Here is a 15,249-nt window from a genome sequence, read left to right as displayed (position 1 = left end):
AGAAAAGGTAGTAATGGCCACCCAAGAAAGATAAGTACCACTTCCCAGTTGCACCCCAAGTTCTCTCAAAATCTTACTGGTGATGCTTGGTAGAACCCAGAGGAGTCCGAGACTGGTCTGTCTCACAATGAACCAATTCTCTAAAATGAAGAGATGCTGTCCAACTTTCATCTCAGCTGGTCCTGTCTGTGATCTTATATCTCCTATCCATTGAGAGTAACTCCCTTAGGTGAGGGTATTGGATACTTATATAAAACGTTCCATCTATGAAGAGGGATCTTCCTTAGCTCAGCTCAACAACCCAATTCAAAAAGGATCTAGGATGATACATAGCTCAAATTTGAGTCTCCTATGAGATCTTTCTCTTCTCTGCTACTAGCGCTCACCTATATCAACTCATTGCTTCTTGTGCTGGTGAGATTTTCTTCAACTGGATACAAGCTAGAGTCATTTAAAAAGAGAGAACTTCAGTTGAGAAAATGTCTCCATCATGCTGGTCTCTAGGCAAGACTCTGTGGACATTTTCTTAATGACTGAGGTAGGAAGACTCAACCTACTGGTAGTCACCCAGGACTGGTGGTCCTGTGCTATGCAAAAAAATAACAAAAATAAAACAGTCTGAGGAAGCCACGAGGAGCAAGCCAATAAGAGCACTTCTCCTCAGTTTCTGCTTCAGTTCTGGCCTCCAGGCTCCTACCTTAGCTTCCCTCAACAATAGATTATGACTCAGTATACTAGAACAAACACTTTCCTCCCCATAGCCAACAGAAAACTGGACACTTCTCATGGTGGTTTGAGAGATGTGAAGACATAAGCGATGTGCAGTGGTTAATAAGTATGGCAGTGGTGGTGCATGCCTTTAATTCCAGCACTCAGGAGGCAGAAGAAGGTGGGTCTCTGTGAGTTTGAGGCCAGCCTGGTATACAAAGTTAGTTCCAGGATAGCCAAGGATACACAGAGAAACCCTGTCTCAAACAAACAAATAAAATTAAGTAACATAGATAGAAACTAAAGCCTCATCTACTTCATGGTGTAATGGAAAATGTCAATTAAAACACTGTATGCTGTCCAGCTGTTGTTAGAGTTGACCACAGGTATACGTGTACTCCAGGGCTAAATACAAAGGGGTGAAAACCACTGTGCCAAAGAAATTTCCACATTAACTGCAGGCGATTTTGAAAGCATTTTTGAGATAGTATTGCCATCTAGTGGTCATCCTCCCGCCCCCCACCCCACCCCCACCCCAACTCCAAGCAGATAAAATAGGGAAAGTTTGGGCAACAGAAAGGAAAACTTCTTCTTCACTGGCACTGCAGATTCTGGAAGAAGATCAGGTCTCACTCCCACGACCATTAGAAGATATTGAAGTTCTGCAATGGCAGTCAGTGGGTCTTCCTGTGCTCATGGCCAATACAATCCACAAGGGCAGTGGTGTCAAGCCAGGGTTTAGATTCTCTGTGAGGACAGATGGTGACTATATCACACCAGGATCCACAGTCAGTGGGCAGGTCAAGCTTGCTTAGGGTGCTTAAAGGCTTATAAAATTTGGGAGTCTGAGGGCAGGGACATGCAGGATGGGCAAAGATCATTGACTGGAGACCTTAGGGTCCTGGGAATGCCTCATTAGCATGAGGAAGCACCTCAGGAATCTCAGGAGCTGGCTGAACAGGTTCTGTCAGAAGAAAGGAAATTGATTCTATAAACTAATTAAGGCTATGTGACATTCTTCAAAGGCAAGTGTGGCAGCTTAGAATTCCCCAGACAAGGTCGGAGAAGGAGAAACTCTGGTAATGAAGGGAGTCAGCCATTCCATGCTGAGCTCCAGAAGGCTATCCAGTCAACGGTAGACTTCCACCTGAATTGGCACTCTTCCCACAGCAGTATTAAGGTCAAGTTAGGTTTAGATCTTAATGGTGCTTATTAGTGTTAGTGTTCATCTTGTTTTTTCATCACTATGACTAAGTGCCCCAGGAATGCAATTTAAAGAAGAGAGAATTTATTTGTGCTCTCTGTTTAAAGGGAGTCAGGATAGTCCACTATAGGCAGCAAAGGGTGATCACGTCGTATCCATGATCAGGAAACAAAATGGTGGATGTTCCTGCTCTCCTATTTCTCTTCTGTTTTGCTTGTTCAGTCTGGTTTCGTTCTGTTTTGCACTGTTTTGCTTGGCTTTGCTTTGTTTGAACAGGGCTTTACGCTGTAGTTCATACAGTCTCAATCTCACCATGTAATTTAGGCTAGCCTTGAACTTCTGACAATCTACTTATCTTGGCCATCAGAATGACTAAATTGCACCCATGAACCACGACATCAACTTTTTTTTCCTTTTTTTTAAACTAAGTCTGGGGTTACAGCCTGTGGGATGGTGCCCCACAACATTCTGGCCAGATTCTGTTCAGCTCACTCAGACTATAGAAACACCCATACTCATACCCAAACACACCCAGAAAGGCATTGCCCAGGTGAGCCTAAATCCCATCAAGTTGACAGTCAAGATTAACCTTCACAGTGGTAATGGCTTTGAGCAGGTTAATTAACCCCATTCATTGTTCTGAAAAATGGGGGAAATGTCTAACCATGTGTCTGGGAAGCAATCAAAATATCTTCTAGAATGTGTCTGCTGTGTTGTAACCACTTAAAAAGTTACATGCTGTTGTAACGCAAAAACTTCTGATAAGAGCTGGGTAGAAAAAGAGAAGGGGGTCTGACAATTAATAAATTAGTCAGCTTGAGTGAATCAACCCTACAAGACTGTCCTGAGGGAATCAGTTCCCCCCCTGCACCCCCAAATACAGTTTCATTTCATCTTGCAGTCATCCTATTTAACTGAATCATGTTGTCCTCAGAGACATAAATGTTTGTCTCCTGCGTTAATTTGGTCGTCTATTTCAGTATGTAGGGCACCACACCATTCTTCTGCAGCCCTGTCCTGGATCCTCACTATCTTCCTGCCCATGGCTTTCAAGCTCTAATCTGCTTTCTCCGGTTACCACACTCTGGGCAAAGGCTCCTTTTTCCACTGCAGGATATTTTTTAACTCTCCACCTGAAATCACTCATATCTTTCCGTTAACCATTCTTATGAACAGGCGGCTGAAAAGCTAATAAACAACTACTTTATATTTTGAACTTTAATCAGGGCAAATCTCGGGATTTTTTTTGTATCTTTTAAACAACGAGTTTGGGGAACAAACATTACAAAGTCATTCAAGCTTATGTCAAGGCTAACTTCAATCTGGACTGGTTATTTATTACTTCCCTGATAACTGGTTAACCAAAAGGTTAGTGTTTATCCTTGAATATATTTTACCTCAGAGCTGGGCAATGAACCACTGTAGCGGGCTTTGCATTGCTGCCTCTACCTACAGCTATTACTGGTCATTGGAAGACCTTAGAGTCAGGTTTGTCTTGGGGTATCTTCTATATGCTTGGAACTTGGGGGAGAAGATGAAATAGTAGGTGAGGTTGGGGTAGGCATAATGAGAGCTTGGCAAAGAAAGTTACATGGAAATAGGTGGACGGGGTGCAGGAGAGGGGGAAACGGGACATTCAGGCACTACCCAAGGAAGCTGTAGTATCAAAGTCTGCAGGCAGAAAAGGTTCAGTGTAGTGAATTTAAACCTGGAAATGGCAGAAGGTGTGTGCATCCATAGGCGAAAATTAGCCAAAATATGTTCTTTAAAAAGGTTCCTGCCCTTAAATGTGCTTGTTATATGGAGCATTGGCTATACTAAGAATGCTGTCTACCACTTTTTTGAATTTCTTTTTTTCCATCTTTATTAAATTGGGTATTTCTTATTTACATTTCAAATGTTATTCCCTTTCCGGGTTTCCAGGCCAACATCCCCCAACCCCTGCCCTTCCCCTTCTATATTGGTGTTCCCCTCCCCATCCTCCCCCAATTACTGCCCTCTCCCCAAAAATCTCATTCACTGGCAGTCCTGCCTTGGCAGGACCCAGGGCTTCCCCTTCCACTGGTGCTCTTACTAGGATATTCATTGCTACCTATGAGGTCAGAGTCCAGGGTCAGTCCATGTATAGTCTTTGGGTAGTGGCTTAGTACCTGGAAGCTCTGGTTGCTTGGCATTGTTGTACATATGAGGTCTCAAGCCCCTTCAGCTCTTTCAGTCCTTTCTCTGATTCCTTCAACGGGGGTCCAATATTTGCCGTATTCTGGCTGTGCCTCTCAGGAGAGATCTACATCCGGTTCTTGCACTTCTTTGCTTCATCTATCTTATCTAGTTTGGTAGCTGTATATGTATGGGTCACATGTGGGGCAGGCTCTGAATGGGTGTTCCTTCAGTCTCTGTTCTAAACTTTGCCTCCCTATCACCTCCCAAGGGTATTCTTATTCCCCTTTTAAAGAAGGAGTGAAGCATCTGCATTTTGGTCATCCTTCTTGAGTTTCATGTGTTCTGTGAATCTAGGGTAATTGGAGCATTTGGGCTAACATCCACTTATCAATGAGTGCATACCATGTGTGTTTTTCTGTGATTGAGTTACCTCATTCAGGATGATATTTTCCAGTTCCATCCATTTGCCTATGAATTTCATAAAGTCGTTGTTTTTGATGGCTGAGTAGTACTCCATTGTGTAGATGTACCACAATTTTTAAATCCATTCCTCTGTTGAAGGGCATCTGGGTTCTTTCCAGCTTATGGCTATTTTAAATAAGGCTGCTATGAACATAATGGAGCATGTGTCTTTGTTATATGTTGGGGCATCTTTTGGCTATATGCTGGGTCCTCAGGTCCAATTTTCTGAGGAACCTCCAGACTTATTTCCAGAATGGTTGTAGCAGTCTGCAATCCCACGAACAATGGAGGAGTGCTCCTCTTTCTCCACATACTCGCCATCATCTGCTGTCACTGGAGTTTTTGATCTTAGCCATTCTGACTGGTGTGAGGTAAAATCTCAGGGTTGTTTTGATTTGCATTTCCCTTATGACTAAAGATGTTGAACATTTCTTTAGGTGTTTCTCAGCCATTCGGCATTCCTCAGCTGTGAATTCTTTGTTTAGCTCTGAACCCCATTTTTTAATAGGGTTATTTGTCTCCCTGCAGTCGAACTTGAGTTCTTTGTATATTTTGGATATAAGCTCTCTATCAGTCGTATAGTTAATTTTTTTCAAATAATGAGAACATTTATTTGGAGGTACTCTGTTCTTTGGAAGCAGGTGTGAGTTCTCTTCAGTAGAAGGACTTCTTGTGGTTGTGTTCAGTTTCCACACAAATCTGGAAAGGACTGAGAAGAGGAGAAACCAAGGCTGGGTGGTATTGGCATATAGATAGCCAATACTTGAATGGAATGGATGAATGAGGAAACAGAACAAAAGAAAAGGATGTTTTCTGTTCTTCTACAGCTCCCACAATGCACATCGCCTAAATCCTCTACTTGGAACCACTCCGTCATTGTAAATTTTACAGAATTTTTTAGTTCTTACAGGAACCCTGGGCTTGAGAGTGATGCTGTGATTTTATAACTTAGTAACAACTGGAACTTATACAAATGATATTGGGAATCATCTGAGATCCCCTTTGAGAAGAAATGGGAATTTTTTTCCATATTTCCAGTAGCTCTCCCTAGGAAAACAGTCATGTAAATCTCTAAATTATACCAGTAAACTGAGAATGAAATACTGAATCCTATCTTCAACTTTTACTGTGTCTTGAAAGCTGAGCCTGAAAAATGAGCTTTTTACTTAACCTGCATTGTTTAGGACAGTGCCTAGATATCTAATTAAAGCTAGTCACTATTGTAAAAATACACCCTACAACATCAGTGAGTTAATATAAAAATATGTATGTACAAATACACATTTTTTTTTCATTTAAAATCAACAGACCTACAAGGCTGCCCATTTACAAAGACAGATTTGGAAATCCAAGTTGCTTTTATCTCATAGATGTGGATTTTGGAAGATGGAGCACCTGGCTGGCTATAGCAGCAAAAAAAAGAATGTCTTACATCTTCTAGCAAACTAGTATGGTGGGACCACACCCAGCCAATTGGCCAGATTAGCCCTATAAACCCATCTGTCTTTAACAACTGGGAAATGTTAATAGTCTAGGGGAGCAGGAAGTGGTACAGCTATGGTAGTGGAATATTCTTGTGTGTATAATGGGATGCCCTGGGCAGGAACATGAGGTCTAAAAACAAGATTCGCTTGGACTTCACTCTAAGGTGCCAACTCTTTTGTACCGTAAACAACTCTTGGCAACAGATGATTTCTTCCTTTCATAGTGATTTACAGCCAGGCAACTGAAATTAAGAAAACACAACTAGATGTGTGATTTTTGTATGAAATGTCTTAATCTTTCACTTTTGAAATGGAGGAGAGCAATAATTTCATTTGGGGATGACAATGAGAGTTAATATATTAGTATATATAAGCCACACACAGTGTGCTCAGTATCATGACACACTAGACAGATGGTTACAGTGTGGCATTCATCATCATCATCATCATCACCATCATCATCATCATCATCATCATCATCATCATCACCATCACCATCACCATCATCATCAATTACTATTACTATTATTTAGAAGGATCAATTGTGCTGCTTTCAAATATACACAATTAAATCATTCCATTGCTTAACCGAATCAGGAAACCCCTCAATCTTTCTAAACTCTCTATTGCTGTCTTTTCTAGCATTCCCCCAACTGTCTCCAACTCCCATACAAAGCAAACAATTAACAGCATAGCTGAGCATCAACACTCTACCTGGGAGTTATTTCTTCAGAGCTCAGAACATATTGTTCCCAAAGATAAAATGATAGTGAAATAGTGATTGGATTCTAAGTGACAGAAAGCACTCCCTTGATTAGCGAAGCTTCTGAAACTTGGGACACTCAGGATACAAAAGGCTACAGAACAATGTTGGTGTGTTGGTACTAATCGTTCAACATTGGAAACTATAAAAAATATATTATACATAATTTAAGTTCTCGTGAATGTTATTTATGGAGAATAGTAACCTTTTTTTTTTTTAGCTGAGGACTGATCCCAGGGCCTTGTGCTTGGTTGGCAAGCGCTCTACCACTGAGCTAAATCCCCAACCCCAAGAACAGTAATCTTAATTGTTGACACCACAGAGTAAAAGAAAAATAAGGAATGACAAGATGCTTATGGTCTCTGGGATGAGCATGTTCTGGACCTGGGATACACAAGTCCCTAGAGTAGAACACAAGCATGAATCTGTCCCTTGGACCAGTGTAGATAGAGTTCAGAAAAACACAAATAGCACACTACCCATGGCAGCACAGGGCACAGGACAAGAAAGGAAGAAACATTAACAGGGAAGGGGAACAGCTAGTGAGAGTTTGAGGGTTACTGAACAAAAGAAAAGAGCTTATTTCCTCATCATGAAATCAATGAATGAGCATCACAGCCTGAAAGGGTCCTGTGCTTTTAATATGATGGACCAAAGATCCGACCAGAATTGCTTCTAGGCTGATCAATCCTTGTAGCCTCTGACTAAACTGATGCCTGTTAGGCCACAAGGGGCTTCTGTTCCTTTACTCTAATGTTTCTCAAAGTACCTTTTGCTGCAGCACTCCTTTCATGGTATTACTCTGATTCAAATCTTTTTCCTGTTAGTTACCTCCCCTGTTATTGTTTTCCTGGGACTATCCCCATGATTGACACTCTTTGCCTAAGGTACCTAAGTGATCAAGCCCGCTGTCTGAGACCCCTTGTCCTGAAAGCATGCAGAGTCTCATCCTGCTGTACTCTTTCCCTCAAGAATTCAGCCAAAAATTTAATTGTGCTTTTCAAATATTTATTTAACATTAAGATTAAGAATACTCAAGATAAATTGCTGTGGATAAAGGCTATGAAGGTTATCCTGACTTTTGCAACATCTATCTTTGAGGCTGGAATTGTCTTCCCAGAATCCATTTCAGCTAACCTTGGATCCCATAATCTCCCAAACTTGGCTTCAGGATGTGGTCCTTGATCTTATCTTTGACTTTACAAACCTTGGCCTAAATTCCAAGAGAGTAGGCCAAAGGATCTTGAAATGACATATCCTGAATTACCAAAGAAGCCTTCAGTGAGGCAAACTGATTCCCTTTGTGTCTCCCAGTGTGCTCTGTAATTCTCTCCTTGTGCCCTACAGAGGACCCTAGGGTCTTTGAACCAAATGCAAACTCTGATACCCCACAGTTTCTTAGGTAACAGCACAATGTATGCTATAAAATCCTCAAAGAAAACAATGCTTTGTCTAGGATAGTGGGCTCAGTTCAAATCATCACCCAGAACAAAACAAGGTCTTCCTCACCAGGGGAGCTAGCTCCAGTTTGGGTCTTTGGTCAAGGATCAGTGTTGGACCATCAGAGCATAGCAGCAGATACCTGAGAGCATCCTTGCTCTTGGGGTTTCATTTGTCTTTTCTGAAATGTTTCTCTTCATGTTCAACCCTGAAAGAACGAGTTTGAAGACACTCAAGGAGATAAGGCTCCAGAAACAAAGTCTGGCCTGCGTGTAAAATGCTTTCCTTGTGCCCAGCCTGTTTCTCAGGACAATCAGAGTCAAAAAAGAACAGACGTAGAACACATGAATGAGACCAAGGAAATAGTCCCACAAGAAACGGTTGGATGACTCAAATCTTCCCTTCAGTTTCTGGTTTCAACACTGTTATGAAGCAGATTGCAATATACAAAAATACTGCATGAAGCAAAGAAGTGCAGACAGACAGGAGCCGGATGTAGATCGCTCCTGAGAGCCACAGCCAGAATACAGCAAATACAGAGGCGAATGCCAGCAGCAAACCACTGAACTGAGAATAGGACCCCCGTTGAAGGAATCAGAGAAAGAACTGGAAGATCTTGAAGGGGCTCGAGACCCCATATGTACAACAATGCTAAGCAACCAGAGCTTCCAGGGACTAAGCCACTACCTAAAGACTATACATGGACTGACCCTGGACTCTGACCTCATAGGTAGCAATGAATATCCTAGTAAGAGCACCAGTGGAAGGAGAAGCCCTGGGTCCTGCTAAGACTGAACCCCCAGTGAACTAGACTGTTGGGGGGAGGGCGGCAATGGGGGGAGGGTTGGGAGGGGAACACCCATAAGGAAGGGGAGGGGGGAGGGGAATGTTTGCTCAGAAACCGGGAAAGGGAATAACACTCGAAATGTATATAAGAAAAACTCAAGTTAATAAAAAAAATATTGCACCAAGTTCCTTCTCAACTTCAGGAAAAGCTTTGAAAAGTGAAGTGTGATTCTCTTCAACTGTAACTTTTACATTGTTCCTTTAGTAAGAACAATGAACTCAGTACTCTATTGACCTTTGCTTACGTCATAGAAAGAAAATTGGACAATTGTATCTTTATGCTTCCAACCTTTTCTTAAATGTAATTTAACATGCAATTTAAATCACTGATCAAAATTAATATATATACATAATATATATAAAACTTACATAATATTTATATTTTAAATTTCTACTGTGACAACTTTGCTCCTTACTGTTGAATTGGAGGAGAGCATATATCTTTGGAGGCTAACAAGAGATATAGTTCCCAAGTCATTGCCTACACTAACTTATTATCCAATAATCCACAAATTTCCTATTTTCTGAACCCCATTCCCTCTGAATCAAAAAAAAAGAGAGATTAACAGTCCATTAGCTAATGTCTCTGTCTATTTGACAGAGAAGTTGACAGCTACTAATGGAAAGAAGAGAAGAGACAGTGAAAGTGAGATAGCTTCAGTTACATCTAAAGATGCTGAGATTAACACTTAATTGTCAAACATTTCAAATTCCATAATCACAGGTAATGGACGGGTAGTGCTGAGTTGCTTCTCATGAATTAGATTCCAGTTCTGTACAGTTTCTACGCTAGACCAATTCACAAGAACATTACCACGGGCATTTAATGTGTAGGAAGGCAGTAACTGAAATCTGATGAAATTTTACCCTTCCTCAAAAGCATAAACCCGGCACACAGGGGAATGCTAAATTGAAGACATCAACACGTCTGCATACTAATTTAGTTTTTTATCATCCCAAGGCCAGGGATACAGCTGTGGAATCAGTGTGTTCAGTAAGGGAACCCACCAAACTCAACACATCAGTGAGGCAATAAGCTATTTCAGTGATAAAATGCAAAGAAAAGTTAGGATAGGGAAAGGTCTGAGGAAAAACAAGTATAAGCTTCCAAGAGATGTGTTGAATTCTCTAGTGCCAAGATGAGACATGTTAGAGGCTATATGCCTACCAACTCGTGTTGGGGGATGTTTGTATGACCCCTCTCTGTAACAAAGTCCTAGGCTCCTAGAAGGAAAGCAGATGTTTAGTATAAATCACATTGTTAAAATAAGCAAACAGAACAGTTCAGTTAAACTAAATCATTCTTATCAGGCCCTGCTGTGGAGTAAGTTTCTACCTATAAGCCAAGTCCCAACCTTGAAAGCAACATCACTCTCCAAACTGCTGTACTAACTTTTCTATGCACACAGAACTGTGAATGAGGAATTGCAAGGTAGTTGGATGTAAAATAAGTAATTCATTTGCCTATGGTGTATTAATGCATCCAGGAGTAAGGTAGGTAGGGGTGGCACTTTGTCAGAATAGCTCAGCATTCGGACAGTGTCCTGCCCACTGACTGACAAGGTTGCCCGTGCAAAGCTCTGTAGATGTAGTCAAATGCCTCTTCCTAGCTTCCATGGAAAGTGCCCACGTCACAGGGACTTTTTTTCAACAGAACTCTTGTTTAGCCCCGTAGCTTCTCTGTTGGGTTTCTCTGGGCCTAGTTCCAGTTACCCTCAGACCAGTTCTGCTTCATCTCTACCCCAGCCAAAATATTCAGCACCCCCATTTTTGTCTGGATCTTGGGTCTTTTGCCATTTCCTGTTGAAGAGTGAGTTTCTGGTACATGTATCTTTCCCTCAGCCAGTAACTTAAATGCTCTTTGGTTTCTAGTTTTAGGCTCAAGGTAATTTTTACCCAATTATCTCCTGCACTAGAGTTGGCTAGGTATTTAAAGCTTGCATTTTCCATCCTTTCCTTTCAGAATCTTCTTGTGTAAGAGCCCTGAATGCTGTGACCAACCCCAGTGTCTACAGCATCTTTGCAGCTGTTAATCTCACTGTTCTCGTTCCTATTGAAGAAATTACTGGTAAGCCCTAAACTAGGCTCTCTTCAGTCCCTTTGGGTACTTGTATCAGAAGTCCCATGCACTAGATGCAGGGTTCATATCATTGACAGAAATAAACGGGAACAAAATATGCTCTTGGCAGAAATAACAAAAGGCAGAAGAAGGCAGTGACATTTTGGCAACATGTCCAATCACCCAGCCAAGGGGCAACCCAAAATAATCAGCTGCTTTCACCATGCTGTCCATAGCCTTGAGCAATTCAGATATCTTAGAGATCCTGCGAACTCTCACTGATATCAGAGCAGACCTGACTTCACACAGTGGTACGAATGCCATCTCACAGTGAAAGGAAACCCATTGAGACATGACACTGAGTAGGCGCTTAGGAGGTAAGGTCCTGGAAAGAGGTGAGTGAAATGATATGGGCACTAGATATGCAATGAGACTTCCATTTTATGAAGGTCTCACCACCCAGAAAGAGATGAAGAGGCAAAAAACCCTTCAGTTGTAATCCCTTACGGTACAGCACAGCCTTTACTGTCTAGAGCAATGTGTGCGGAATGTAGGAAGAAGCCATGGTAGACATTTAGAAGACCAAACGATCAGGTATGGGGAGTGGCTTTGAAAGGAAGAAAGTCTTCTAGTTTGGGGGTCAGCAGAAGTGCACTGAGTTAAAGCACACCAACAAACAGATGTGGCTTCACACGCGGCCCCCACCCCTGTATGCCCAAAGTGTTTTCACTGGGTTTGTTTTGTTTTTCTGTCTTGAAGGCCCAGAAATGCCTTTGGTGTGTTTGGCAGACTTTAAGGCACATGCGCAAAAGCAGCTGTCTAAGACCTCCTGGGACTTTATTGAAGGAGAAGCTGACGACGGCATCACCTACAGTGAGAACATAGCAGCATTTAAAAGGTCTGCTCTTTACCCTCTCCATTGTCATTCTAGGATGGATTGGTTGGAAGCTCCTGAGATGAGAAAAGTTCCACCTTTAGTGAATACAGTATAGACAGGGAGATGGCAGGCTTCTGTGTCTTATCATAGGGTGGGGCTGAGGGATAGGGAGCTGAGGAGAAATGTTATATATAATCTATCTTAGATCTAGGACAAGTGAGTGATCAGCTCTCTATATCCCAGCAACTTCATTGCTGGGAAGACAGAACAGGACCAATGGTCGTGTGGGGTGGAGAAAGCTGCATGCAGATCTAGATGTCCTGAGCTCCCAAAAATGCTGTCTTGGAGGAGAAAAATGTAAAGGGGGAGAGAGGACTCAAGTTTGGAGAAAATGACATTAAAAGATGTTTAGGGATAATGGAAGATTGATTTGGGTGAAAATTGGACTCGAAAGCTAAGGGTTGCAGCATATACTAGTCAACAACAAAATTTTCAAGTTTCCATGTGCTCTAAAATAATGTTTTAGATATCATTTGTGAATTACCCTACCTCCCATAAAGCAGTATATACATCAAATAAATTAGTTCCCTGAGGATCAGATGAGGGACATGATTGTTTTCTAGGATTTGGACTCTTGATTGCCTTGTCTTTCTTTCTGGGGATGCCTGAAATTTTCTTTCCCTGTCTAGTCATTACTGATAAAGACTAAATAAACTAAGCATCTAATCACTGAGAGTCAAGACATTGTGCTCTAACAGCACAAGACAGAAGCTAAGTTGGATTTTGGTTCACCAACAATTTAAATGGAACCGGGTTAATGTAGGCAATGGTTTCCTGGAAATTCTCCTCCTCCTAAGCCTATGCTGCTTATTTGGGATCAGCAAACTTATCCTAAGAAGGGCTCAGCAATCTAAGTCTGCTTAGATCTGCATTGTGAATTAGGGTCCCAGCTCCAGAAGCCTCAGCCATGCTGGAAAATAATCCACTGTATTGTCTGGCTAGTGCAGAATCCGCCTCCGCCCCCGATACCTGAGAGATATGTCAAAGGTGGACACCAGGACCACAATCCAAGGGCAGGAGATCAGTGCTCCCATCTGCATCTCACCCACAGCCTTTCACTCCATTGCCTGGCCGGATGGAGAAAAGAGCACAGCTAGAGGTATGGATCATCTCGCCTGAAGACTGCCTTTCCAGAAGGCCAGAATGAATGAGATATCTCACCCAGATAAGTGGTAGGGAGCATCAAGACCTCTTATGGAAAGATCTTAGGGACATCAGTCCCGTGGGGATTAGGAATGGTGACTAAGAGACTGCATAAGCCACAGCTGTGTGACACTGACGTATACTGTGGGAATGCTCGCTGTCCATAATAATGATCCCAGTGAAAGAGGAGCTGTTGATAAATAAGAGGTGCTGAGACCTCACGTTCTCCCTTGAAAGAGGGGTGCCCAAAGCCCCTGAATCAGACCAAGGGAAAAGGTGTACCTCAGAGGGAGGTACTAAGCATGGCACTGAGAAAGGGCCCTCTCTGAAGTTTTAGGGGCTAGAGATGGGACTGAATTCTGAGTTTATATTTAAGATGAGGAGTAATTGCCCCTAAATCCTTACACAGGGCTTGATAGCTAACCTTTTCTAAGAAGTCCTTGTCTCTTCTTGATTGACCTTGTCATCTTGTATAACAAAAAGGTTTTCAGAGGTTTTAGCTCCTTCCTAGTAAACCCCAGAGAGGTCTATCCCTGTGACCTCCACAAATAACACCATGGATAGTAACAGTAATGAATGAGAAGATATAGGACTGAACATATTCTTGGAAGTCCATTTTATTGATTCCAGGCCAAATATGGTTGTGTGTGTGTGTGTGTGTGTGTGTGTGTGTGTGTGTGTGTGTGTGTGTGTTTCTCAGAAGCCTTCTGATTTTTTTCCCTATGGACTTCATGATACATGAGGCAATCAGCCTGAGAATTCCCGAGACAAACAGTCACAGCTAAGTGGAAGCATTAATGTCATATATGAAGACGGTTGACTTACCTTACTACTGTGTTGTCTAGTAGTGGAGTGAAATAAGCTGTCTCCTGCTGTCATGAGGAATTGGCATCAATCTTTGATTAGAACAAATTCTCTGGCCATGGATGTAGTTTCACAGTGAGATCAATGTCCTGGAGAGATACACTGAAATGATCACAATAGAAAATGAGAAATAACAATTTCAGTATATATGACATTTATTAGTACCTTTCCCATTTAACAAATAAAGGAACTAAGTCTCAAAGCCAAAGAGCCCCTACAGAGCAGCTTACACAGAAGAGAACACAAACACTAACCTTCTCCATTGAACCATGCCATCTCACAAGGGGAAGTAGAATTGAACTCAAGCTTTCTCTCCGCTCACTGGGCAACCTGGCCAGAGGCTAGGTCAGAACAGCTTTGTGCCTCAGACTAGATCATACCCCTTGCTTTCCAGCTGCTCAGGAGGCCAACATCTGCTATGTCATCAGCAGTTATGCCAGCTATTCCCTGGAAGATATTGTTGCTGCTGCCCCCGAAGGCTTTCGTTGGTTCCAACTCTACATGAAGTCAGACTGGGACTTCAACAAGCAGATGGTTCAGAGGGCAGAAGCCTTGGGTTTCAAAGCTTTGGTGATCACTATAGATACGCCTGTACTTGGCAATAGGCGACGGGACAAGAGAAACCAGCTGAATTTGGAGGCAAACATATTGTTGAAGGATCTCCGAGCCCTCAAAGAGGTGAGAAAGGTATCAGACTCAATTGGCATTTATTTTAAGAAGGATTTAGGATAAAAAAAGATGATTAGTGTCCCTCCTTCTTTCTCTCCATTCTTCCTTCATACAACTATTCATCCATCCACCTCTCCCTCCCTCCCTCTTTCTTACCTTCCTTTCTGCAAATACTCTCCCCTACCTGCCTTGTTGTGGCAGACATTGGAAGTGTAGCAGTTACAGAGTCTGACCTGGATTTTTGCTTTCCAGGACCCAGAACTCATGACCGAATGCTCACACCTCTGGAACTGCTCAGTCTATTATCGCAGATGATGCTCAAGCCAGGGCTGAGGTTGGGAGACAGGGGAGCCTTAGGGAGGAGTTTTGCAGGAACTGGAGAGCAAACCAAAGTGTTATTCTCATACTTTCTGTTTCTTGGTGGGTTCAGAAAGTGATAATTTCACATAGGAGGTACAGGCAAACTGACTCTCTAGAGAGGACGCTCAGCACAATTGTAGAGCCAGTCAG

The 15,249-nt window shown here is 42.3% G+C and overlaps 1 protein-coding gene and 1 long non-coding RNA gene across 13 annotated transcripts in view; one reads left to right on the top strand and one right to left on the bottom strand.

Moving 5' to 3' along the window:
• LOC120100894 (uncharacterized) overlaps positions 1–15,249 on the bottom strand; it is a 75,164-nt gene that overhangs the window by 39,511 nt on the left and 20,404 nt on the right. For all 6 annotated transcript variants that reach the window (XR_010063897.1, XR_005501145.2, XR_010063895.1 and 3 more), the window contains one exon: positions 14,032–14,172. This is a non-coding gene — a long non-coding RNA (uncharacterized LOC120100894). The remainder of the gene's footprint in view (positions 1–14,031; positions 14,173–15,249) is intronic.
• Hao2 (hydroxyacid oxidase 2) overlaps positions 1–15,249 on the top strand; it is a 32,720-nt gene that overhangs the window by 5,122 nt on the left and 12,349 nt on the right. For 2 of the 7 annotated variants that reach the window (XM_006233024.5, XM_063282643.1), the window contains exons 1-6: positions 3,250–3,400; positions 11,031–11,135; positions 11,363–11,503; positions 11,886–12,024; positions 13,011–13,162; positions 14,465–14,748. In XM_006233024.5, coding sequence (XP_006233086.1) covers positions 11,479–11,503; positions 11,886–12,024; positions 13,011–13,162; positions 14,465–14,748 — 600 coding nt within the window. In that variant the 5' untranslated portion in view covers positions 3,250–3,400; positions 11,031–11,135; positions 11,363–11,478. 7 annotated transcript variants of the gene reach the window in all.

Source organism: Rattus norvegicus, chromosome 2 (genome assembly GCF_036323735.1).
Source record: "Rattus norvegicus strain BN/NHsdMcwi chromosome 2, GRCr8, whole genome shotgun sequence".
NCBI classification, from domain to species: domain Eukaryota; kingdom Metazoa; phylum Chordata; class Mammalia; order Rodentia; family Muridae; genus Rattus; species Rattus norvegicus.
The sequence above is the reverse complement of the archived record's forward strand: the minus strand, read 5'-3'. Positions and strand labels throughout refer to the sequence as shown.